The sequence below is a fragment of the Pseudophryne corroboree genome, chromosome 6, assembly GCF_028390025.1.
Source record: "Pseudophryne corroboree isolate aPseCor3 chromosome 6, aPseCor3.hap2, whole genome shotgun sequence".
Lineage (NCBI taxonomy): Eukaryota > Metazoa > Chordata > Amphibia > Anura > Myobatrachidae > Pseudophryne > Pseudophryne corroboree.
The window spans coordinates 288770919-288798766 of record NC_086449.1 but is presented as its reverse complement, the minus strand read 5'-3'; the positions used below and the strand labels follow the sequence as shown (position 1 = coordinate 288798766).

The 27848-nt window shown below is 41.4% G+C and overlaps 1 protein-coding gene across 1 annotated transcript in view; it reads right to left on the bottom strand.

The window, feature by feature from the left end:
• The window catches only part of UNC13C (unc-13 homolog C), a 1008422-nt gene that overhangs the window by 854637 nt on the left and 125937 nt on the right, over nt 1-27848 (bottom strand). The window contains exons 4-5 of the mRNA XM_063926117.1: nt 24156-24178; nt 23554-23618 (exon numbers count right to left, since the gene is read on the bottom strand). Coding sequence (XP_063782187.1) covers nt 23554-23618; nt 24156-24178 — 88 coding nt within the window. The remainder of the gene's footprint in view (nt 1-23553; nt 23619-24155; nt 24179-27848) is intronic.

Below are 27848 nucleotides of genomic sequence, written 5' to 3'. Positions count from 1 at the left end.
AATGGCTAAGACTGATCATGTGACCAACTACAACACGCACACTGTATAATGATCCTATAGTTAGTCTGAGATGGGAAGAGCTCTTTCCATTGTCTGTAGATACACAACCAATATACACTCGGTGCAAATGAATAAAAGTATAGGGCCCCATACACTACTGCGACATGTCCATCTGACATGTCGCAGGCGATCGCTGGCGATCACCCCGGCAGCCTCCCAGGTGGCAGGATCGCCCAAGATACATCGTATGCTGTCCTTTTGCATAAAATGTATCTTGGACGATTCTGGCCGATCCCACCCATGCCTGCGGGGTCGGACCAGATTTAATGTGCAGCACATTGAATCTGGAGGATCCGATCCGATGTTCACGGGGCCACGCATCGGATCGGATACGCCTCCAAAATGCCCGATTTCACCCAATATATCGGGCTGAATGCCCAACTTGTTCTGAAATCGGGCATAATCGCTCTAGTGTATGGGGCCCTTAAGTCTAAGCTCTGCCTGGCTGCCTGTAGTTAATTCCCAAGCAATTGTTATTAGCTAATTGTACCACTCTTATGTTGTAATTAGGTAGCTCAAAGGACTGAGAGGAAAGTTGTACAGGTCCTATTCGTGTATCTGCTTTGCCTGTCTAAAGCGGTCAGTTACTGTATAATGCTTTCACATTGATGAATTCATTAAGTGCACAACTTTTGTTAAAAAACCTATTTGCATATGATCTGCCTTATGAGTGCCTATTTTCCGCAAATTCTGCACGATACTGATCTGTGCTATTTTTAATTCATACTTTCTATTATAAAGATCATTCTACATTGTTTTACTCTTACATGTAACTCTAGTTACCTTATACTACATACCTTTTATTGGGATCCAGTCGGGATCCCAGCTGCCAGAATACCGACACCAGAAGCCCAACACTATTCATAAGGCTGAATAGGGTCACCATCCCAACTCCTGATATGCCAAACGTCCATCCACTGGGATGCAGGACAGGTAAGCCGCAGCAGTGGAGGGCGGGGGGTTTGAGGTTATTCTGCCCGGGGGAAGGGGGGGGTGTTAGATTTAGGCGCCACTAGGGAGAGGTTAAGGTTAATCTGCGGGGGTAGGGTTACGTTTAGGCTACGGAATGGGGGATTAGGAGGACAACAGAGGGAAGGGAAGTATACAGTACTTACCTTTCCCTATCAGGACTCTGATCATTGGGATGCTGTAGCCAGTATTCTGGCCGCCGGCATCCCAAATGCGGGCAAATCAAACCCGACCCCTTTTACTGACTTAACATGTTTTTCATGTATTTATATTAGACTACCTCCAATAACTATTTTAAACCCAACATTAGTGCAAAAGTTATATATACACAAGCTGCTTAATTCATCCCCAAACGTGACTTTCCAGTAGCACCTTAGGGGCTTCCGTAGACCCTGTTAGGTAACATTTTTTTCCTTCACGGCTAGATTACTCTTGCCTTTGACATTTTCCAGCCAGAATACTTCCCCAGTATGACAGCTTGTCTCTCACGTTTAATGCAAAAAAATGTACTTGGAATTGCAAAATAACCCTTTAAAAACATTTCAGTATTATGAAAATGTACATTGACATTTGTGACTCAGTATTAGTGCTCTGCGTCCCAGCAGTGTGCTAAACATATCTGTGTGTTAGCGGAACTAGGGAGAGTACTCTTTACATGAAAATAGAAAATAACTGAAAGATGCAGGTAACTGCAAGAGACCAGACAGGAATGTATGTCTTGTTGTGATAAGTATATTTTCTGCACGATGCTGCTTTTTTATACAGTACATCAAGCCATGTTTGTTTGCCTTTATAATAGTAAACAGAAGAGACGAGACACAATACATTCAGTGCTAGGTATAGTCCAACAGATGGGGCACCAATTCAGATAAGTGTCATAATAGATTGTGAGCCATTACCAAACATATTGAACAACTGTCTTTATATCTTTTATAGACTCATTGGTTTTATTAAGCATGATTACAATATGAGAACATACTTTTTGACTCCTCGAGAGGGGTTGGGCACAGCAAGTTTTATCATTGAACAGAAAAGTTTGAAGGTGACCTGAATAGAAAGGTATGAAGGCAACAGGCCTGATGAAGAACACATCAGTCTCCATCATTACTACATGCTGTACGAGTACCCTTGCACATCGGAATATGGCTTCCTGTCTCCTCACGTTATGATGATGTCCATGTACTCTGGGTACACATTATACAATTATCGGACTGATCAGCCAGTAACTGCATGATCTGCCCAATGGTACAGTGTGTATGCACGTGCGATAATCTGGCAGGATTGGATAATTCCATCCTGTTTGAAAGATGTGATAGGCTTTGTGCAAATGTTGTGCCCATGTTATGCTATGTATGATCTGATGACCAACTGCCCAATGTTTCTGCTGCTATTACGCAGTTACTCAGTCAGATAATCTGCAGTGTCTACTGGTGCACAATATTTTCATTAGAGCATTAGGACAGAAAAAAGGGAGGATCGGAAAGAACTATGTAGCGCAGTGGTACTGAAATTGGGTGTAATGGGGCACTTGCAGGGGTACCAATGGTTGTTGATCCAGGGCCAAATGAAATTTATGGACAATGTACTGGTGATCACCAGTGCTAGTGGGCTGCCAATCATCAAATATTTAGCAAAACAGAGGCGCAACCCTGTCCACAACGACATAACTGAACCTAAGGATGACAGTTGAGAACAATTTACTTCATTTAATAATTTTTTATTGAATTTCTCAATAAGAAAGATTTGGCCTTGGGGTGCCATGAAAAAAATAATAATTTTACTCTAGGGCACAGTGATGCAAAAAAGTTTGGGAATCACTAATATACACATGATACATGATGTTCTCTGAAATGTTTCCTTGCAAGAAAAATCCTAAATAGATTGCATTTTAAGTGAAAGCTGAAAAGTTTGTACCCAGCTTCAAATAGTCAGACAAGTGGAGAAATCACTGCATCTCACAAGAACATCCCGCTCATGTCTCTGTTGCCATGACTTGGATACATAACCCTGCCTGGCCACTTCAAAACTGAGAACAAAGGGCCTGATTCAAATTTGTTCGGTATTGCACAGCTGTAGGGATGCGAGTATGCAATACCATACAACTAATACGCTAATGCAGCAGGAGGAGTTTGTAGGAATAGAGACACCTCCTGCCATGCCAGCATCTGCATTCCGAGTGCTGCATCAGGAGATGTAGACTGGCTGTGGGAGATTTGCTAATGGGTCCAGAAAGTCTGCGTTTTACGACACAGACAGCGGGCTTACAAAACGGGGGTGGCGCCCTCATTTTGTAGAATGGTCTGGGAAGCAAAGCACAGCTAGTAAATGCATTGTACTTTTAAATCTCGGGCATAAACATGACCGTTGGGTTTTAGAACTGAACACTTAGAAATAAACCCCCAGGACTCCAGTCAATAATCTCCTGTATTCAGCCTACTCTCCTATATGCTGTCCACTTGTGCAAGGAATTATGGCATTTTGCAGTGGAGGTGGGGACACAATCCATGGCACCACAGCCCCACAAAGTATGCAACTATGCCCTAGTCAGCCACCTCTACCCCACTCCTATTAACACCTACTAAGCTAAGTGAAAAATGATTGGATATACCTTCTGCTCATCATAGGATTTTCCCATTATCAATTCAATTACAGTATCACTATTTTTTGAAACATTGTAAATGAAGAGCTGTCACACAAGTCCTTGGTCAGAACCCCAGTTCTAGTTCACTAGAAACACAGGCAGGGGTTTGCCCCCCCCCCCCCCCCCCCCCCCCCAGCCGACCATCACAACCCCTTAGTAAGTACTGTATGTATACATAATTAACATCAAAAAAGTCATAGTGTCTTTTTTTATTATATTAATATGGCTATCATCAAATGAGGGTTTACAGATAATTAATGAAAATAAAAAAATTAGGCAGGCGGGGGCAGCCGCTACTGTTGTACCTCGGGACATCCTCACTACTAAATCTGAAAACAAGATAATAGTGTAAATTCCTGGCGCAACTAATTATCAGCCCAATCTCAATCCTCAATCCGTCCAAACAACAGATTAAACAGTTTTATACAAAAAGGCAATGAGGTGATGGATTAAAGGCGATAAATGGATAAATTAATAAAATTAAATTAAATACGTCACATATTGGGTGTCCTTTCTTGATTGATCACTTTTTGAGATGTCTCATAAATCCAGATGATGAACATGAAAAAAGGAAATGATATACATATATGGGTGGTAACGTTTATGAAATAAATAAATAGTCCATGGGTGTCCAGAAAAAGAGAGCCTAATGTGCCGAGATATTTTGATAGTAGATGAGGACAGTTTTCTCGCCACCATTCAATTCTACTGGTAAAACGTACCGAAACTCACTTAAAATAGAGTAAGAACAGGTGTATAAAGGTATCTTTCGGAGATCTATCCCACGTGATGTAAGGTAATAATAGAAAAACAGATAACGTACCCCACTTACTCTGTAAGGGGGGTTGATCCCACGTATAAAGGTTTCTTTTATGCCAGGACCAGAGAGAAATTCCAAGATACTTCAAAAACGATTTATTTTAAAAAGAATGTCCATTAAAACAACAATCGGGTACTTTTCTAGGTTCTTTTCCACTCTCAGGTTAAAAAAGGCACCTTGAGAAAGACCCAAGAGGTCGAAACGCCGTTGGTGATATCAGGCAGTGAGTTTACTCCTATTTGCTACATGTTTTTAGATTAGATTTTTGTTGTTACTTTTTAGGGGATAGTACCTTTTTGTGTTAGATTCTGCATGATAGCACTGGTGTAAAACCGGATTACATCAGTTGCCCTGTCTAAATACATCAGACCTACATGCCTTTTTTAACCTAAGAGTGGAAAAGAACCTAGAAAAGTACCCGATTGTTGTTTTAATGGACATTCTTCCAATTTTGAAGGGATGTAAGCATGATGTGTCTTTTATCTGATGCACTAAGTTTTTTTGGCCAACCACTGTGTCTACGCTTCTCAGCGTTGCCCGTTCATTTGTCCTTCAATGCTGAGAAATACAGGCAGGTACTTACCCATCATGCAATACCATCCGTGAGGTATCTCATTGGCTCCAAATTTATTCTGCAGCAATACAATGACCCCAAACATAGAGCTAATTTTACTTAAACTATATTCAGTGTAAAGAAGAACAAGGAGTCCTGAAAGTGATATGGCCCCCACAGAGCCCTGATCTCAACATCATTGAGTCTGTCTGGGATTCCATGATGAGACAGAAGGATTTGTGCAAGCCTACAGCCAAAGAAGATCTGTGGTTAGCTCTCCAAAATGGCTGGAACAACTTCCTTGTCAGGTTCGTTCAAAAACTGTATGCAAGTGTACCTAGAATAATTGATGCTGTTTTAAAGGCAAAGGGTGGTCACACTAAATATTGATTTGATCTACATTTCTCTTCTGTTCATTCACTGTGCATTTTGTTAATTGATAAAAATAAATTATTATTATTATTAATACTTCTATTTTTTAAAGCATTCTTACTTTGCAGCATTTTTTCCACAACCAGGGCCGAAACTAGGATTTTTGGCATCCGGGGCAAGGCAGTAATTTGGTGCCCCTCATACATGCACGCGCACACACGCGCACACACACACTTTGGAACCATGTAATAAACAGTAATAAACAGTTGGCAAAGTGACAACCAGCACCATCAGGGTGCATCCAGCACACATTCCCTAGGACAATGTATAGGAACACAAGAAAACTAACATGCACCTCAGATACAGTATTGTGGGGTACTCTGACTGGCCAACTGCTGTAGGACTACAAAGTCCAGTATGCCAGTCAGGACCTAGGACCAATTAGAGAGGAGGAGTACCAACCTTCTGGGGAGGGGGGACATACAATGTGGGTTATTCTGGCTGCAGAGAGGAGTCCATAGGACTGGCTGATGTTATATACCTAACATAAGCCATGCAATCACTGTATTACACACACTGTGGGGGAGAACTCCTGGCCAATTGCTGTAGGACTACAAAGCGCTGCATGCAAGCTGGGACCTAGGACCACACTTTGGCTGGCAGCAGCTGTCCTGGCATATAGAGACCTCACCTCAGTGCCCAGACTAATTATCAGCTGCTTCTGCTTTCTCTCGCCCTGTCCTCCTCTGGTGGAGCTGCCGTGCAGGAAGGGGGAGACCCTGAGGAACAGGTCCGGGGGAAGACACAGTTTACACAAGCGCAGGAGTGTTTGAACGGCCTCCCCCGCCCCATTCATAAGTGTTCTAGTTGCCAGGGTGGGAGGGAGGGTTGGTTTCCCAGGAGTCCACATTGGTGGTGCTGGGGTGCCGGGACCTGCAGCGAGGGTTCTGGGACCCGGCAGTAGGTAGCTGCTTAAGTCCCTGTCCTTCTCTGGTGGAGCTGCATGCGGGAAGGGGGAGGTGCTGGGGAATAGGCCTGGCGGCAGACATCGCTTACACAGGCACAGGTGTGTGTGAGCGGCCATGGACCAGCGCTTGGGAAATGAAAGCGGGCAGCTGAAGAGTCCTTGGTCACCACCCCTGCCCCATTCATTAGCGTTCTAGTTGCCAGGGAGGGAGGAGTTTCACATTCCAAACAATAAAAGCAGGATAAACATTTCCTGATCTGGAAAGTCACTCTCTAAATGTTCTTCAACAAATCCACAAGCCCACCCCAACAAACACACAGACACACAAAATAAATCACCATAAGACATTAGAGGCACCAGAAAAAGCCAAATGTACAAAAATGCAAACTTCGTGCAGATAATGTTTAGGAAGAAAATGACCATTTTTTGAGCTAATTGATTACTTTCTCTATAAAAGGATATGTAAGTTTGCAAAGAAAAAGGGAAACGACAATATACAGTCAAAAAAGTTAAACTCATCATAAAACACGTTGAAGGTGCTGTTTGCTACTATACAGTCATTGCACTTTATTTATTTTAAACTATCCAACACAAGCATTCATACATATTACCAGAAGACATTGCTTACAGCATAACTAGAGAACATACAGTATAATAGGCACTAAAAACATACAATAACTAACAACATAACTAAAAACATATTAAAAGGCATTAAGACGCTAAGTGACTCTTTTAGCATCAAGTACATTCTGCTTTCTGCAGGAGAATGAAGAGAAAACAGATTACTACAGTAGGTCCATCCTGGCCGCACTCCACATCTGAGACACATATTTATAGGTGATTACATAGCCAAGAGGTGGGGGACCCAGTAGCAGGATATAGAGCAGATTAGAAAGTGAAATTCACATTCTTTCAGACCTAAAAGGTGTAATTCCACATTCTCATTGCTTGATTAAACACAAATTTCCACTGCATAAAGCTCAGAAGTGGAAGAATTACATTTTTGACACCACTGCATCAGCAGAAATCATGAGTGCACAACAGTAAATGCATTGGTACCCACACTGTACTATTGTTACCACCACTACTATCAGCAATTCAGTGACCATACATCATTCAAGTACACTGCCCCCATTACCACTGACAAGTAACATCAGAACTGTTGAGAAGCTGCACAAGATTCTGCTCTTCTACAATCACATAGCCTCATTCTTCTAGCAGTGGTTCTCAAACTCGGTCCTCAGGAGCCCACACAGTGCATGTTTTGCAGGTAACCCAGCAGGTGTACAGGTGTATTAATTACTCACAGATACATTTTAAAAGGTCCGCAGGTGGAGCTAATTATTTCACTTGCGATTCTGTGAGGAGACCTGCAAAACATGCACTGTGTGGGCTTCTGAGGACCGAGTTTGAGAACCACTGTTCTAAAGTAAAGAAAAATCCGGAGGATATTAGAGCACAAACAACCACACAGCTATGAGCAAAGACAGCTTTACTGAGTGGAACCTGCACATAAACATTGCAACTACAATCTGCATTCCCAGTTGACCTAATGCTAAATACATAAGATGAATCAGTAGGCTCCCAACTTTTCACCTAGAGATTCCAATAATATTTAAAAGACACAGCTGCAGTACGAACTGCATCCACCGCTGAATCCGGCTCTGAAAACGGTATAGTGTAATCTGAGCTTCTCCCTAGAAACTTAGGTTGTTGCCGAGTTGGGAGTAAATAGGGCATATGCTATTCAAAAGAAACGTGCAAGGAACTTGAGATGGGTACCACATCTGCATCAGCAGCATATGCGCCTGAATTACTTCTAATCCTCAGAATGATTGATAATCAAATGACTGAGGAGAAGCAGGACTTTGCTCTGATTAGTAGGAGGAGTGGGCAAAGCTGGGCTGTCCTGCTCAGAGTAGGAGCACTGTTGTGTCTAGGTTTTTTTGGTAATGCGTAAACATTTTTGGTCACAAAAGAAATTAATTTTTTGATCCCTGAGCTACTAAATATCAGGTCTCCTTCTATTATTTGATTAGGTACTATTTAGCTGCAGTTAGACAGAGAAGCATACTGTATCTACAGTAGGTGCACTTTCTCTACTGTAACAAAATAAAATAAAAACTTGTAAACACACAAAAGTGCCATGTTCTAGATCCTGATGTCTCCTTAATCTCATGATTAACTTAAGCCAAAAGAGTGTTGCATTGAACAGTATCCTAGAAGTAAAGTGGAACATTTTTACTTAATGGAGGGAAATGTTCTAAAGCACACTTTCCCACTCTGTTATAATTATGGGGTGTTCTCCCAGGATCCAAAGAGAGCAGACCAGCCTACTCCTGGGAAAGTTGACAGTCAGGTGGCTTGATGATGCAATTCATTCAAATATCTTCTAAACAATATCCCAGCGGAATATACATGAATGCCAAGACTATTTTTCAAACCAGGACTATCATTATAATTATGCAGCCATAGTATATCAATATTATTATAGGTGCTCAGTCTTAATCACTCCATTAATTATAATAACAATATAATCAATTTTAGCAACCAAAAAAAAAAAAAAAAAAGATCACCTTACTACTAATATTTCAGTTCAGCACATAAAATAAAGGGACAACTTCCTGGGAAATCATGTGAGAAAATACAGAATCCTACATGCATACTGATTTTTCTTTTTATTCTCCTGTATGAATGTCATGCTGAGTCTGTTCAAAAGAACTCACAAGTTCCCAACACAACTCCAAAGAAAACAGTGTAGTCTCAAACACTCATTTTATTTTGTGACTATTTCCTTCCCTATTTGTCACATGCCTACAGTGAAAAGTGTACACGAATGAGCTTATTTCTATGAAAATCCAATATGGTTTATCACAACACACATAGACACACAGCAGGCAAGAAGCAATTTCTGGAAAACAGTTTATTCTAAGAACAAGTTAAATGGAAGAGAGAAAATAAAATAAAAACACCAACGTGTTTATTAGACATGATGTACTGTACATACAGTACATGCTGCTTATCTATGTAGCATATCTCTGACATACTGTATATGTACAGTACATTCTTTACTGTGAAAAAAAAGCATGGTTACTCTGATTTAGTGACATGTAGCATATGGACAGGGCCGGATTAAGCCTTGGGGGGCCCAGGCACTTAAGACAGGGGGGACCCTGGGGAAGGGGGCTGGGTGTGTATTAGATTATGTATATTAAATTTAAACCGATGGTGTATATTAGATTTAAACTAATGGTTTAATAATGCCTGGGTACTGATTATATCTCCACCTAATTGATAGATAACTAGTGGAACAAAGAGAATATAAACCACTTTAAAACAGACACAGAAACATCTAGTCTATAATTTATCTTGTCACATGCAAGAATAGCAGCAGCCTCTGTACTGCTTACACACTGAGGTAGAACTCTCTGCGTGTGCGTCTCTCTCTCTAGACCTGTATGCTCTCATTAGATAACAGGTTACACAGGGCCTAGACACCCAGGCGGAGAGGAGGAGGAGCTGGGATCCCTGGGTCACTTACAGCGCACTCTGCATTCCAATCTCTGATCTGATTGGGAAGCTCCACCAGTAGCTCATGAAACCTAATACTCATGTGTCTCTGCCTGCACTGCTTATTGTCCTGTTCACATTCTGGCTGCATGGTCCTGCTGCTGCACATTAGGGAGAGCTAGTGATAGCAGTGTGCTCAAGCTGGGGGGGGGTTGATGACAGAGGGGGTCCTGGGGTACAGCATCTCCTGCGAAACCCCATCCCCTTAATCTGGAAATGCATAGGGATAAGTCTGATGCAAAGCAATGCTAGGAAGCAAACGAAGGGGAAGAAGGCCAGGTCAGTAAGAGATTACATACTAAGCGGAATGGGTGAACTAGGAAGAAATCATGACGGAGGGGTAGTGAAGGAGTGGGTGAGTGAAAAGAAGGGCTGTAGGGTTTAGTAAAATGGTGTCTCTTTAGGGAACAGTAAAAGCAGGGGAGATTAGTGGAAAATTTTAGGATGAGAGAGGAGGAAGATGACAAAACTGGAAGCGAGTGTGAGAGAAAGCGACCACGGTGTATGAGGTGAGGCATGTTCAATGCAAATACTTAGTAATTAGACTTAAAAATATTGCACAAAAAAAGGTGTAATGGTCAAACCATGCATAGTGTGATGAATAAATTGATGTACAGTTTTGAAAGTAATCAGGTTTCTTGCTCTTCGGAATTGTTTATAAAATTAAGGATGTATTTACCAATAAAAATAATTTTATATAGTGGCCGCATATATACTGGGAAAAACACAGCAGTAATTCAAGACCAGATATTACCAAACCGAGAAAGTGGAATGGATCATGCTTGTTACTCCTGAAATGCATAAAAAGAGAGGATCCCCCCAAAACAATACAACATTCAAAAAAATGACTAACACTTTGCCTGATTCAGAGCTGCAAACAAGTCATCCTGCAGCTGCGACCACATTGCTTGCTTGGAAATGATGAAAATCTTCACTTGTATGCACAGCTGGCTGCATCATTGCAGCTCACAGTCTCTATAGGCAAACACAAAGAGGGTTTCCAGTTATCTGGAAACACCTCTTCCACAATGAGCAGCTCAAATCACGTATGCCCAGTTACATCAGATTTCTCTACCAAGTCTGCTGTGTTGTGGACTTGAGCACCTAATCAGCACTCCGGGAGACCAAAAAGCAGATAGCTTCAAGAAAAGACAGGTGTCTTAACTTAAGGTGGGAGAATGTGTGCTTAAAAATCTCTGGGCACTACTGCTCTAAAATTCTGTAACCCTGACAGAACGGCTGTTTTTAGAGGATAACACAATTTTGAGTTTAAAATATAGGACTCAAAAGGTGAGTGGCTAGTGGTTACACCTGCAGAGGTAGGGGAGATGTACAATGTGGGATTTACATTTGGATAGATGTGTGTGCAAGTACAGTTTATGAAATTGTAAATTCTATTATTTATTATGACCAAAAAAAGTATTATATTTCATTAACCTTTGAAATTCTGGGGATTTTTTTATTTATTTAAATTACAAGGTATTTTACTAGTTAAAAACATTTTGCTCTTCCTAGTAAGACAGAAAACAACAATCTATCAGGTTAAGTGACTGTGTTGCTATAGCAACAACATACCCTGATGTAGATTAATGCTTTGCACAAATGAGTGTACAGTAATTTTCAGGTATGGTTCCCATATGTCTCCGTTTTCCCAGGGCAAACCTGATTTTTGCCTGTGGAATTTCTTAACTTAGAATACTTATTTCCTTCAAATGTACATTCCCGAAAGACAGCATTAAGTCGCTTTCCTGGAAAAGATCCAAGAAAGCATTTTTAAAAAGATTTATAAGATTTTATGGACTTCGCAGTGAACATGTCAGTGGTGTGCTCACATTTTCAATTTTATAACAATTACAAAAATATGAAAAAGTGTATTTTGTTTAAAAGATTACAAAAAAGCCAAGCAATTTCATAAAACCAAAATAATTTGAATTGCTATTGATACTTGTAAACTACTTCCAAAGCAATGTTTAGCCTATAGAAAATTACTGTACAGGATAACCACCCAAAACTAAATAAAAACTAATATTGTAGTTCAGTGCTATTTATAGAGGCGGGCAAGTCGTACAATTGCACAGGAAGCTCTGACCCCTGCTGCTACTGGCCACCAGTTAGGACGCCATGGCCGTCTGAACAGAGGCCCGGCCAAGCAGATTCACCTTCTAGTGCTCTGTCCAGTGGGCAGAGTTGCAGTAAGTCGTGGATGCGTTGTGACGTCATGACATCATGTCATGCAGCTGCGCAGAGTCTAAAAGACCTGCATATGAGGAGTGAGCACATGCTATCTTTGGAGACTAGAGAGGCACCTTCTCACAAACACAGTCAACAGAGCATCAGCACAGCAAAAATAGAGTCAGGCGACGGCCGTGGGCACGCGGCCATCTCCATTCTCTCGGAGCAGCGACTTGGATAGCCGTTAGCAGCTGTGACTGCAGTGCCAGACCTCACCACTGTGCATGATTAAGTGCACGTCACAGACTACAGCTGGAGACTGTCTTTCCCAGCAGGCAGCAGTAGTGCACTGCAGTCTCAGCTCCCAGCCGCATAGGGACCTGCACGAGATATATGCTCCCAGCAGCATATATCTGCACGAGATATATGCTACACCACAATCCCCCTCACAGATGAGCACCTTCAGCAGAAGGGTGGTTGCGAGGGATTGAAGGGGGGGGGGGGTGTATTTTGCATGTGCAGGGCTTGGGAGGGGACAGATCTCAATGTGGGGCCAGGTATCTGACAGCCTCGTATAGTGAGCAGGAGCTGAATTCTGGTACTACCAGGGGTGGAGGGTGGCTGGTGTTGTAAATACAGGGGAGAGGGTGTGTGTGTGTAAATGTAGGGGGGCTGCAGTGGGCAATATCGGGGTGCAAGGTCATCATTTCCCATGTGGACATGCCCCTTGCTGCTAAAGGGCACACGCCTTAAGCAAAGGTGTCATACTGTTTCCCAAAAGTCAGGACGTAGGGTACATTTTTAAAATACCCAGGCTTGAGAGAAGGGGGGGGGGAGCATTTTGACTATTCACACTGAGAACCATATCGTCTAGAAATACCCTGATCTCATTCTGGTTAAGTTTGCAGCGATAAAAGAAAATCCACATTACAGTTTACCTGATCTGCCTAGATTACTGATAGGCCACACTTCACGTACCATTTTCAACTTAAATTAAACAAGATGAGCATGTGACATTGTCCCTCCAGCATGGACTACCTTTTCACTTGTTTTGGACATTTAAAGTTAATGAGCGCCAATATCTATTTGACTTGTTTCAAACAGGCATTTTGCAAATGCCTGAAGCGCCAATGGCCAGGTGAGCCAGTTTGGCAGTCTGCAGATACTGTTGAAATGCCCCTCCCAAAATGTCAGTGGCCTCAGAGGAGACAATTGTGCCGGACACTAGAGGACCTGTAGTACCTCTAGGATCAGGGGAGGGTTCATACGTGAACAGCGGTACACAGATGTGCCAGGACCACTGATTGCGGGTGCCAAATGGTGGGGCATCCCCGATTGCAGCACTTGCGTCTCCCTCCATTCAGAGATCCATCAAACCGCCCCTGCCAGTTACAGGCTGATAAGGAGAAGAGAGACAGTGGTAAGTACATGGCTGAGTCTAAATCCAAGAGGGCTAAAGGGCCTTGACCAAACCTAACTCTAACCCTCCTCCAGTACATAACCCTAGCAGCCTTACCCTAACATCTCCTAACCATAACCTCTCCCCTCAGGGGCGTAGCCAGAACCCATAGCAATCTATGAAGGGGCCCCTTTCCCAATGCTTCTAGAGATACACCTCTGCACAGCAATTGTATGCCCCATAAGAGTGCCCTAGTTCATTTTCTGAACCCTAGTAGTACCCAAGTTGATGTTATGCCCCACAGTAGTGCATTTGTTTCTTTTCTGAACCATAGTAGTGCCCTAGTTCACATTATGTCACATTTAGGTCTGCCAGTACACATTATGCAGTAACCCCAAATCATATTATGACACACATAATGCAGTGCCCCCAGATCATATAATGCCACACTATAGTGTCTCCACCCCATACTGTATCACGTTACAGTGCCCCAGTTCATATTGCTGTATGTAACATTAAAAAGCCCTCCAGTTAATTTTATACCACACTACACTGAGCAAGTTCTGTGGCATAACTAGATATATTGTAGACTCCAAGGCAAAAGTTTCTAAGGGCCACTATGCATCTATCAATGGTGAAAAATGTTTATAACACATGTAGTGATGTGCACCGGAAATTTTTCGGGTTTTGTGTTTTGGTTTTGGATTCGGTTCCGCGGCCGTGTTTTGGATTCGGACGCGTTTTGGCAAAACCTCCCTGAAATGTTTTGTCGGATTCAGGTGTGTTTTGGATTCGGGTGTTTATTTTTTTACAAAAAACCCTCAAAAACAGCTTAAATCATAGAATTTGGGGGTCATTTTGATCCCATAGTATTATTAACCTCAATAACCATAATTTCCACTCATTTCCAGTCTATTCTGAACGCCTCACATCTCACAATATTACTTTAAGTCCTAAAATTTGCACCGAGGTCGCTGGATGGCTAAGCTAAGCGACCCAAGTGGCCGACACAAACACCTGGCCCATCTAGGAGTGGCACTGCAGTGTCAGACAAGATAGCAGATTTCAAAAATAGTCCCCAAACAGCACATGATGCAAAGAAAAAAAGAGGTGCAATGAGGTAGCTGTGTGACTAAGCTAAGCGACCCAAGTGGCCAACACAAACACCTGTCCCATCTAGGAGTGGCACTGCAGTGTCAGACAGGATGGCAGATTTAAAAAATAGTCCCCAAACAGCACACGATGCAAAGAAAAAAAAGAGGTGCACCAAGGTCGCTGGATGGCTAAGCTAAGCGACCCAAGTGGCCGACACAAACACCTGGCCCATCTAGGAGTGGCACTGCAGTGTCAGACAGGATGGCAGATTTAAAAAATAGTCCCCAAACAGCACATGATGCAAAGAAAAAAAGAGGTGCAATGAGGTAGCTGTGTGACAAAGCTAAGCAACCCAAGTGGCCGACACAAACACCTAGCCCATCTAGGAGTGGCACTGCAGTTTTCTAGCGAGAGCATGAGTGCTTCCATCCTCATGTGAATCTGAACCACTAGCCATGAACATAGGCCAGGGCCTCAGCCGTTCCTTGCCACTCCGTGTCGTAAATGGCATATTGGCAAGTTTACGCTTCTTATCAGATGCTTTTAATTTTGATATTTGGGTCATTTTACTGAACTTTTGTAGTATACTTGATACAGAGGTAGAGCAGTGGTCTACTGTACCGTACTGCTATATATATACTGGTGGTCAGCAAAATTCTGCACTGTCCTCCTACTATATACTGTGCACAACTAAAATGCAGCACAGGTATGGATGCATAGTATACTTGACGACACAGAGGTAGAGCAGTGGACTACTGTACCGTACTGCTATATATATATATATATATATATACTGGTGGTCAGCAAAAGTCTGCACTGTCCTCCTACTATATACTGCGCACAACTAAAATGCAGCACAGGTATGGATGCATAGTATACTTGACGACACAGAGGTAGAGCAATGGACTACTGTACCGTACTGCTATATATATACTGGTGGTCACAGCAAAATTCTGCTAGTCCTCCTACTATATACTACAATGCAGCACAGATATGGAGCGTTTTTCAGGCAGAGAACGTAGATATTTTCAGCACACTGAGCACAGATATTTGCAAGCACACTGAGCACAGATATTTGCAGCACACTGAACACAGAAACTGAGAGAACGCAGCCACATCCTCTCGCTATCATCTCCAAAGCACGAGTGAAAATGGCGGCGACGCGCGGCTCCTAATATAGAATACGAATCTCGCGAGAATCCGACAGCGGGATGATGACGTTCGGGCGCGCTCGGGTTAACCAAGCAAGGCGGGAAGATTCGAGTCTGCCTCGGAACCGTGTAAAATGGGTGACGTTCGGGGGGGGGGGGGTTCGGATCAGGAGGAACCGAACCCGCTCATCACTAAACACATTTAACTGTGACGGGGAAGGTGGACCCCTTTTAGCTCTAGGCCCCATAGCAGCTGCACTCCCTGCACCTATGGTAGCTACGGCCTTGCTCCCCCCTAACCTTGAACCTCCCCTCCCACAACCAAACCCTAACCTTCCCTGAAGTACCTAACCTTAGCTTCCTCTCCTGTAGATTTAACCTAACCTGCTCTCCTACCCCCTAATCCTAACCTCGCCTCTTGCAGCCTTATCATAAACTCTCCTAACCCTAACCTCCCCTGCTGCAACCTTACCCTAACCTGCCCCCTAACCTCCCTTGATGCAGCCATACCCTAATCTCCCCTCCTGCAGCCATACCCCAACCTCCCCCCAACCCCAGCCTTCCCTCTCGTAGCCTAATCCTAGCATCCCCAATAAACCTAACCTCCCCTTCCGCATCCTAAATCTCTCTGCACATGTTATATCAGCCTCACCTGCAGTGCAAAATGGTTTTACAAACATGAATCAGGTCCAGTGTGTGGTAACTGCATAGTTCTGCGCATTTAATTACTCAGGATATGGGGCATACTGTGGGATATAATTGAATAGAGCCGGGCAGTTAAACCAGGCACCAAAAGCCTACAGTAAAGCCTTTGGCCAATTCAATTCTACACAGAGTCATATTTCTTTACTGCCATTTAGAATAATGGGCTATAAGTCCTGATCACACGGTCAATGATCTTTAGGGTCCTGTGGTGGCACATAGGCAGTGTGACTTACATTCATGCACAGTCTGCTGATAATTGCTCAACTGCAAAAAAAATTGTGTTTGGATAAACCTGTGCATTAGGCTTTAAGTATTTAGATTGGTATTTTGAATTGGTATACAGTAGCAGGTTACAAGGTATATGTGAATGGGCTTCTCAGGAACAAGGGTACCTATTATGGGGTCTTTACGTAGGAGCTCCCAATGTTTCTTAAATATTCCTTCAATCATACGATGTTGGGAGGTAAACTCGGTGATGAAAGCCCAATCGAATTTCGGATCCTTTTTTGGATTTATATCACTCCTAGTTTTTTTCTCAAGGAGACTCTCTCTATTGATATCTGCAATCTTGGATTTGGCAGTGTCAATCACATTCCGATCGTAACCACATGCCAAAAAATTTTCTGTCATGGTGTGTGCCTGTGATTTAAAAACTTCATTGTCCGAACAATTGCGTTTTAGGCGTTTAAATTGCCCAGTTGGAATCGAGTTTAACCAGTTGTTGTGGTGGCAACTGGTGGCCTCAATGAAAGTACCAGAATCCGTAGGTTTGGAATATGTTTTGGTGTGGATTTTATTGTCTTGGATATAAACTGTTATATCCAAGAAATTAATACTAGTACTACTACTCTCGAATGTAAGTTTGATACTTAGATTGTTGTTATTCAAGAAGGAACAGAAATCAGTCAAAGAGTCCATTCCACCCTTCCAGACGAAAAATATGTCGTCTATATAACGGGCATAAGACACCAGATCCGCCCCAAATGGGTTGTTGGACCAAACATTGTTCAGCTCCCACAAACCCATAAACAAGTTGGCATAGCTTGGGGCGAATCTGGTGCCCATAGCCGTGCCCGTCTTTTGAATATAGAAGTCACCCCTAAACACAAAAAAATTGTTGTTAAGAATGAACATAATTCCTTCTATCACCAAATCTTGAAGATTTTTCGATAAATCAGAAGCTTCCAGGAAATGTTTGACTGCTTGTATGCCCGCTGAATGATCAATGATGGTATAAAGCGAACTTACGTCCGCTGTTACCAAAATATAATCATTCTGCCACTGGATCCTTTCCAGCAGGCAAAGAAAATCCCCTGTGTCTTTCAAATGGGATTTATTAAGAACCACCAAAGGTTGTAATATAAAGTCAATAAACTTAGAGAGGTTTGATGTGATTGCATCAACCCCTGAGATTATAGGTCTTCCTGGTGGCAATGTGGCATGTTTATGTATTTTTGGCAGGATATATATCACCGGTACTGTGGGATTTTCGATGTAGATAAATTTAGCCTCTTTCGTGGTGATAGTGCCCTTTTTCTCATATTTTTCTATAATTTCTTTAAGTTTGGCTAACACCTGTTCAGTGGGATTGTTTCTTAATTTCCTTTTGAGGAATGTACTCGACATCCCTTGTGTGAGTCTTTGGTACGCCTATGTATGACTAATTCATCACACCTTATGTTTAGTCACTTGGATGCTGCTAACATCATTGCGTTGAAAGATACCTTTATGGGCACATCTATACATTGCTCAGTGTGAGTGGGGTACGCGAGACAATTGTGGATCACCGTTCATTTCATCTGTTTTATAACTGTCTCATTTCTGGACTATTAGCAATATCACACATTGCGTGTTATTTTTTTGTTTCACATGTATGGATAACCTCGACTCAATTCTATTGGACGAGATCATAATATTCACATAAGGAGTGAATTAATTCTGAGGTCATCCATCTTTAAGAGGAACGTATTGTATATATTTTATATCTTTTTTCTTATATCTTATAAGCGCCCAGGACACAGTCTGGTGTCTAATTATTGTTGTATATCTGTGTTCTATAAATGTGGTGACATTTATTTTGACACCAGAAGTGTACAGGCGGCTTTGCGCCAAGGAAATTTGTTTCACTGTTCTTATACTTTGACATTAAGAATTCTCTTTTTCATTTTGTCCATTTTTCTGTAGTATCCATAGCATTAAAATATACTGAACTGATGATACACAGTCAAACTCCTAAAATATATGGGGGGGAAAAAGGAAATAAAATATTACATTTATATAGTTATACGGTACTACAAACAAATATTATATGGAAAAGCTAACACAGCATAAAACACCAACTATAGGGAATTATAGAGCGACATTATGTATCTGGATGAGGTAGCTCTCCACAAAGCAAAAAGTAAAGCAAAATCCTTTATCTTTAAAATGACAATATCCACACAAGTTTGTCCCATTGCATATACTGTATGCAATCTTTGAGGGCTCGTACACATATCTGCTGTTAATACGCTTTCAGAGGCTAGCACGTGGAAACTTTTTTTAAACAATGTATCTAAAATTTTAGAACATAGCACAAGATCTTCTCCATCTACGAGTATACATGCAACGAGAGTGATATGTATTTGTAAAAGCCAATTTCCTCAACAGCACTTAAATATATTAAAATACTTCAAGTATTACTCCAGTCAGGTGCACACAGCTGCCAGCTCTGACATTACTGGTATGTTGTTCCATCATTTTGCCTTGTAAATGATTGCCACTTTAAAAAAAATATCCGAGATCGGCCGGAATCCAATCCTCAGGCAATCATGGATGCTATTACAAAATGACATCACTCCCACCTGTCTAGCTTAATATGCTTGTTGTGTGTTCTTAACAGATTTTTTTTTTTATTATGGAACCACATTTGAAAACTGCATGATATATATAAATATTTTTTATTTTTTTCTTAGACTCCATATATACTCTCGATATACCAAATTTGAATGAAATCTGAGCTGGTGAGGTCAAATTTTAACAGAAAAAGTGTGTTGATTTGACACGGAATGACCAGCAGGTGCTCTTTGCATGGCCAGTTGACTAAACCTCGAAAAAAGAGTTGTTTACTCAAAATACATTGGCGTTTGTAGACTTGCTTGCTACAATATTTCTGGAACTTGCCTGGGACCTGGCACAATTGGATTGTTCTTGAAGCAAGAGGGAACCTCCCAACTCTCCTTTTCATTCATTGCGGGTTCCTGGACTACAGTTCTCTGTATTCATGTTACTCTTACTTATGTGTGATTGATTAAATTTTCTATGAAGATATTGCTTTACACTTTTATTAGATGAATACACTGGGGGGTACAGGGCTGGAAAAAAACAGAGGGGCTGATGTTCTGACACTACATGTGATATTTCTATGCACTCACAACACTGAAGTAAGAATACTTAAATGGCTAAAACAGACCCTGAATACCATCACTATATTAATACAGCTTATTATACATCTGTATCATTTATGTATTTTTTATAGGAACTGTATTACGCTATGTATGTTTTATGCTTCACGTTTTGTATTAGATTTATACTTTGAATTTTCCATCGTAAGGAGGTGGCTTTCAGAAGGTTTTAAGGAAAGTAATTCTATATCTCATCTACTCTCTGGGTGTTAGTGCCATAATCTGAGATGTGGCTGCTCTCAGTTACTGATTGACTGAAAGACTGCTGCACAGTGATGAGGTCATGCATAGTGAGCCTGATTTAGATGTGGCTGGATTGTACATTGCTGCTGATTACTTGGAAGCAGCAGTGCTGCACAAATATGGTAATGCAGCAGGCGGCGTCTCATATAAGTAGACACCACATTTGTGATCCAGCACTGCGTCAGAGGATGCAGCATCGGATCACCTGTGAACCCATCTGCTGGTCGCATGACCCTTTGGAAGAGACTCACCCAAAATGGAAGCAATAAGCCTTTGTTATGGAAAACGGAAGCCATCGCCGCCCCCTGCCTTCCCCCTAATGGCTACAGACTGTCAATCACTTGACGTCTCCAACTGTAGTACTAACAATGACACACATGCACAATACAGGTCCGGTCATCTGTACTTTGCGATATTCCTTTAAGTTGCGTCGGGACCTGAATCAGACCCAGTGCACTCCCAGCCTATCAGTGAATGAGAGCAACTGCATTATGGGACTTAACCTATTCTACGGGTAGCTGGTAGAGTCTCAGAGGATCAGAACTGGTAAGTACAGATTTGTCCTCATAGATCTTTGCTGCAGTAGTGCCTAACAGTCCTACCTGGCACGACACGTCCCATGAGACTCTGCTAGCATCAGGCTTTTTTTGCCAAAATTGTATCTTAGTCACAACACAACATGACTAGGACATACAAGGAGACACTGCTGATTAATCTGATATATGACACTTGTATATCTGTGTGCGACAGTCTCTGAATCTGCATACAAATTACTATGATGCAGGGGTTGCGGCTCTTTAACACTCCAAACTCCATTGTTCCTCATATACAGACTCAAAAGCACACAGATATACAAGTGACCAATATCAAATTAATCAGCACAGTCACCTGGTGTGTTCTGGTCGCAACGTGTTGCAACTAAAACATAATTTTTGAAAAAATTAGCCCCATGCTAGCAGAGTTGCTCGGTACCTGGCAGATCATTCATGCTAGACCTCTCCCGCTGTGTGGCATATTGAGGCTCGATGTACAATATGAGGACACATCTGTATTAAGCTACTGCTGCCGGCCTAGTCTGTTTTGAATCCTGTAATATAAAAGATTTAATTATTATAATGGCGGGTAATTTTGGGACACAAAAAGTACAAGATCCCGAGATCAGGAATCCTAGGATTGACTTCCCTAATCTGGACGTACTATAGTACCTTAATTTAATTTGTGTTTCATATGCTCAGAACCCTAAAAAGTATTGCATTATGTACTACGGTAGACAGCAAAAGATTTTTTGCCTTTAGAGTAGATCACCAAGTACAAAAATCTGGACACTACTGTACTAGATGATGAACATCATAATAATAATAATAATAAAAATAATAGGATGTGTTTATTTATATTGTCCCATAAACAATTTAAATGCCCATACACACTAAACGAGCCCCCACCGTTGCTGATATTGGCAGCAGTGAGGACTAGCAGGGAAGGGAGTGACGGCGGTGGGGGGGGGGAGTGGGGGGGGGCTGCGGGGGGAACGATGGCTGTCGTTAACGAGGACCTCCCTCATCTGTACTTGTTCAGGTGAGGGTCGTTAACGATGTGCGGAAGTGCGCATGGTTAATGACATTGACTGTATACACTAGACGAGATTGTAAAGCGATCGCTCACAATGGCCCTTCTGAGCGATATCTTTTATTTTCTCATCTAGTGTGTATGGGCCTTAAGTTTTATATTGTAACTGCAACATGTACCCCACAACTGAGAACTCCATTTCTACTCCCATTTGCATACAAACCACTTGAATGCCTTATTTGCAACACAATTCTAAGTGCCTACTGTACCCTCGTCAGTCCCGAGTGCACCCGCCATGCTCCACAGAAATAAAAAAGGAGCCAAAATCTTCTCACATCAAACCCAAAAGGTGCATCATCCCTCATCTGGGAAATCTAGTCTGCAATTTGCAATGGTTGGAACCATTACTTCCACCTCCCCCCCCCCCCCCCCCCCAAATATCTGTGACCTGGCCCTTTGTAATGGGCTGTAATGTGGTGTCCTCACATAGGTTAATTTCACAGATTGTGTGTCATGTGAACTGTGGGCTACAGTGTATAGAGTTGGATGGAAGCATAAATAATAAGTCTGTGTCTAGGCAGGTGCACGTGCACCCTGATGATGATGAGGATAATGATGATGAGTAGCAAACTAAGATTAAGGATAGGGGGCACACAAAGATGTGTACAGTTCTGCATAGGGGCGGATATATGCATTAGTTATATGCACATTGTGGGAACAAATATACTTGATTTCCATTCAAATCAGTATCATGCCCACAGTGTTATCATCAATGTTCATCCCACATAAGGACGGCAGAAAAACAGTCTTTCTTATTAAACAGGTGCTGCATTAGGAAACATTTTAAATTACAGATTGAGACATCTTATTTTCGACAGATTCCTAAAAAATGATTTAGATTTGGAGCAGGAGTATTCTTACAAAGCAGCTTGACTGACATGTTTTGTTCAAGTCTAAAATTACTTTTAATGCTAGATTTGGTGCTACATGAGAGTTATTTGGAAATTTTCATGTTGTTTTGCTGTAAGGACTTTTACCAACTGGCGTCAATAGAAATGCTTTTACAGGTGTTGTTTAATGCCTATTAAAAGCATCTAAGCAGGTGTGGAAATGTAACCCCTTGTTGACGCATTCCCACTGGCAAAAGCGATTGCTCTACTGCTCTGTTTTATAAAGCTACTGCCTGCTCCATTCACTTGAGTATAGCGGGGTCAATAAAGGACAATCCATTGCTACCCAACTACAATTGTATTACTGTAGGTTGTTAACAATTACATATCAAACATGCTCATGTTTGGCATACAGTATTACTGGCATTTATTGTAACAGAAACGTGTATGTGCGGCAACATTTTGACACAAAGTAAAACCTTAAATGTCAGGGCTGTACCTGTACAGTGGTTGTGTCCCCTTATTTTGTAATCTGCCTAAATTTGGTTAAATTACAGTATGTTACTTGTAGTCACCAAAGAATATTTAGCAAGAATGTGTTACAGTATGTTACCGATTTAGAATAAAAAATAAGCCATTTGTGTCTCAACATATCCTATATCAATTACTTGTTATATGTGCATATACTGAAACATCTAATCATAGTAATATCTCTAACTGTTCCTCCAAGTCAAAGAATGACTTCGTATTTCACCTCCCATTCTTTTCATATGTAGGTCAATTTAAATAGCAGAAACAATGCTGGGATCGGATGCACATATATATATTTGTCATATAGGGTACACCTGACATCACAGGAGAATGTGCCATTTTGTGTGTGCCTCTATGGGAAAGAACAAAATGAATCACATCTCAAAACATAAAGGCTTTTACTCACCCTCCAGATGTCTGTATTTCGTAAAGTTTTGATGCATCCAAAGTACTGCCCCCAACTATCCGTGCCTTTGGTAGAGAAAAAAAAGAATACAAATAATATTCTCTTATGAATCAATGGTCTGTTTGGTTATATATGTAAAGCTCACCATACACAGAACACCTAACATGACAATATGTTAAGCAGGGTTAGCTCCAGGCCATAATATGTACTATTTATTAAAAATCTGAATGGCCTTGACTTTCAGTGACGTATATTGCTATAACCAAAGGGACACAGATAGCACAAACATAGGACACAGCAAACACATTTATTTTTTTTGCAGGTCTGAAACCATTATCCTTCAAGCAGTTTAATATTGATAGAATCATAGAGGGTACAAAAGGTGACTGACTCAGCAACAGACTTTGATGCTATTGTGTGTGATAAGCGTCAGGAGTATCCTGTTTAACAATGCAACACATTTGGTGTTCTTATAAGGCAACAAAAGAATGGGGAACCAGAAGGAGCACATGCAATATTCCACAAGTAAAATGAAGAACCAAACAGGTCAAGTCACAAACAAGAACAAGACATGATCCCTTAGGAAAGATATGATTTAAAACCTTTTCATCCATAGCTTTGCTATCTGAAAGAGAACCAGGAAGAAGGGGGATAGATGTTAGATACAAGATTGTCCAAGCGATCATGTGAACAAGTCACTAGAAGCTCGATACATTGACAGGAAGTAATGTTATACAAAAATATTACTAATTCAATTTTAAAAATGCTACAAACTAAACAGAATAAGATGTAAAACTATGCAGGGTTGTGGAAATAATGAAAAAGGAAGTTGTGGATGCTGGAAATTAAACAGTTAAATGCAGAACACAGAAAAAGAACTTTATTTAAAAACAACTTACTTAAAGCTACCAAGAACTACAATTATACTGCAACAATCCCAGCTATCCAAACTGACAATATTAATGAGAGATGTACCTCCCAGCACCTAATCAATGGTCCATTCTCCTTTCAGCAGGATGTGTCTTAAGTCCTGAGAGGCTGACTGCCAGACCATTCAGTCCACTTTATGCAATGACACGTCACAGCACTTGGTTGTCCAACACATCCACTGACTTGAGATTTGACTGCTGATAGTGCTTGGGTGAGACTATTATAGATGTTATAGCTGGAGCACAGTGGCAGTTGGATGTTGCAGTGTAATTTTAGCTCTGGGTAGAGTCTTTCATTATACTACTTCCGGGGTCATCAAAGATTCATAGAAAGTAAACCAGAACCCAATGTAATGCTGCATGTGTATCAAAGAATACCAACAGTTCTATGTTGTTCTTATTGCAGCAAGAAATTATTGTTTTTACGGATCATTTTTACATGTATAAGATTGTTGAAAGCACAGGCCGTTGCAATTTCACAAATGTCACCTTGACAGAGTTAGAATGTATGTTAGTGAGCTGGGTATGCATTTCTATTCACACAATGCTCACAGCTAGTTGTTCCTGCTGGGTGTAGATAATTTACCGGCTGTCGGGGGCCCAGCGGTTTTGAGGCAGACGCTGGAATACAGACAGCCGGCAAAATCCTACCGGTTGGAATCCCGACCAAAGCCCCTAGTTCCCACTCGGGTGGTTTCCATGCCACCATACGAAGGGGTATATAATAGTGTGGCTCGTCTCTGGGATCCTGACCGCCGGTACTACATACATCCCAAATATGATCAGCATTATGCACTGGGCACAACACTAGGGCAGTGGTGGAGCATTATTAAATGCATTTAGGTGATATAGACGCTCAAAGCCAAATGTCAGTCACTACTAAATGTTTTAATGTAATATGTTTATTTTTTACTGGTAAAAATTAGCATTTCAACTGCAGAAAATGTTCATATGTGCTTCCATAAAACATTTTTTATTTCATAAATTAAACTTGTATTTTTTTATTTGCTACTTGTTATGTTGGCATGCAGTCATGGTACTCATATAATTAACAAGTAGAAAGTGCAAAAGCTTTTTTTATTAATGCTTTTGTTATTGTAACAATATTGGATGATGGCATTAATTGAACAGGAAGCACTTTCTCAATGCTTGATAAATAAGCTCCACCAACAGGTATCACTGACAATATGATATTAGTATATAGTGTGAAGTTAAAAGAAGGTCTTTCGCTTGTCAGACGCCTATTAGAGCTTTACAACCCTTGAAAATTCAACCTTAAACCACCATTAAAGGTTGAGCAGCTACTCCAGAGCTGTGTGCCTGACTCCAGTGTAAAATATGCAGCCAGCCCCTGTGTGCTGCATAAACAGAATCAGTGAACATAAAGGGCCTAATTCTGAGGTGTTTTTCTACTGTGCATGCATCCAAGTCGCACTGCACACGTGTCCTGATTGTTAGCGCACAGAGTGGCAGCACTCACGGTGTCTGAAATGCATTATAACTGTATTGGGCGTAGCTGGGCAGTGACAGGGTCATGGCTATTTAGAAGCATGGAGATGTTGTGTCTTATGTGAGTGTTACAGAATAATTGCAGGCATGTCGCTGACAACGGTGCACACAAAGATGCTGCATTGCTCACACTGGAAGCCATATTCAGACGGCAACTCTGCACATAGCATAGAGCTGGAGCAACTTTCACTGGTGCGACCAAGGCCGGATTAAACCTTGGTCGCACTTGCCCGGGGCACTTAAAACAGGGGGGCCCTGGTGGAAGGTAGATTGATTGTGCATACAGGTGAAACTCAGAAAATTAGAATATCATGCAAAAGTTCATTTATTTCAGTAATTCAACTTAAAAGGTGAAACTAATATTTTATATAGACTCATTACATGCAAAGTGAGATATTTCAAGCATTTATTTGTTATCATTTTGATGATTGTGGTTTACATCTTAAGAACACCCCAAATCCAAAATCTCAGAAAATGTGATTATTATATAAAAGCAATAACAAAAGGATTTTTAAATACAGAAATGTCGGCCCTCTGAAAAGTATAATCATGCATATGTACTCAGTATTTGGTTTGGGCCCCTTTTACATGAATTACTGCCTCAATGCGGCATGCCATGGATTCTATCAGCCTGTGGCACTGCTGAGGTGTTATGGAAGACCAGGATGCTTCAATAGCGGCCTTCAGCTCTTCTGCATTGTTTGGTCCCATTCCAGGAGGTACAAAATGCTCTCTACCTGGACTTCCCACTTAATATATGATTGGTGTCACCTGTGTTGAACTATTTAATTGATAATAAAGGTATTTCAACACAGGTGATTGCAATCATAAATTAAGAAAGAAGTCCAGATAGAGAGCATGTTGTCCCTCCCGGAATGGGTCATGGTGGGAGGTATGGATTGTGTATATTAAATTTAAATCAATCGTGTATATTAGTTTTAAACTAATAGTTTAATAATGCCTGGGTACTGTTTATAGCGTCACCTAATTGAAAGACAACTATTTTATAAAATGTCATTGTAGAGTAATGAAGACAACTTAACCCTACAATACACATAGAAAAATAAAATAATTTATCTTGTCACATGCAAAAATAGCAGCAGCCTTTGTACGACTTACACACTGGGATAGGACTCAGAAGGACTCTGTGTGTGTCTCTATCTCTAGACCCAAATGGTTTAGTTGCATAACAGTTTACACAGGACTCAGACACCCAGGCAGAGAGTAGGAGAAGCTGGGATCCCTGTGACACTTACAGCTCTCTCCACCCTCTCCACCTATGGTAGGAAAGCTCTGTCAGTAGCTCATGAAACATGATACTCCTGTGTCTCTGCCTGCACTACATACTGCCCTGCTCGCATTCTGGCTGCTGGTTCTGCTGCTGCTTAAGAGGGAAAGTGATTTTGGTGTGCTCTGGCCAGGGGGCCCCCTGATAACTGGGGGCCCAGGGTACAGTATGCCCTGCATCCTCCCCTTAATCTGGCTATGGGTGCGACTGATGGTGGCGTGTAAAGACGCATCAAGTGGTAGTGGAGTTTTCTAAGAGGCTGAAAGTAGGCGTCTCGGTCCTTGCACATTTGAACGAAAGAGTTATTGGGAGCTAGAAGGGACAGACTTTCTGTGTTGTGAGTTTTCTGCGAGAGATATAGGTGCATATAATACCTCATATACAGAAAATGTATAACAAGAGTTACAATTTCTGTAACAGAAACAAATACTATACAAACTGTGGGATTCCATTACCAATAAAACAGCAACCTATCCTTGTGAAAATATATTTTTTCCTTTTCCTGCTGTCCTTGAAATGACGTTACGGAAACTGTTCTTAGTTTGCAGTTTGCACACATCATGTTATAA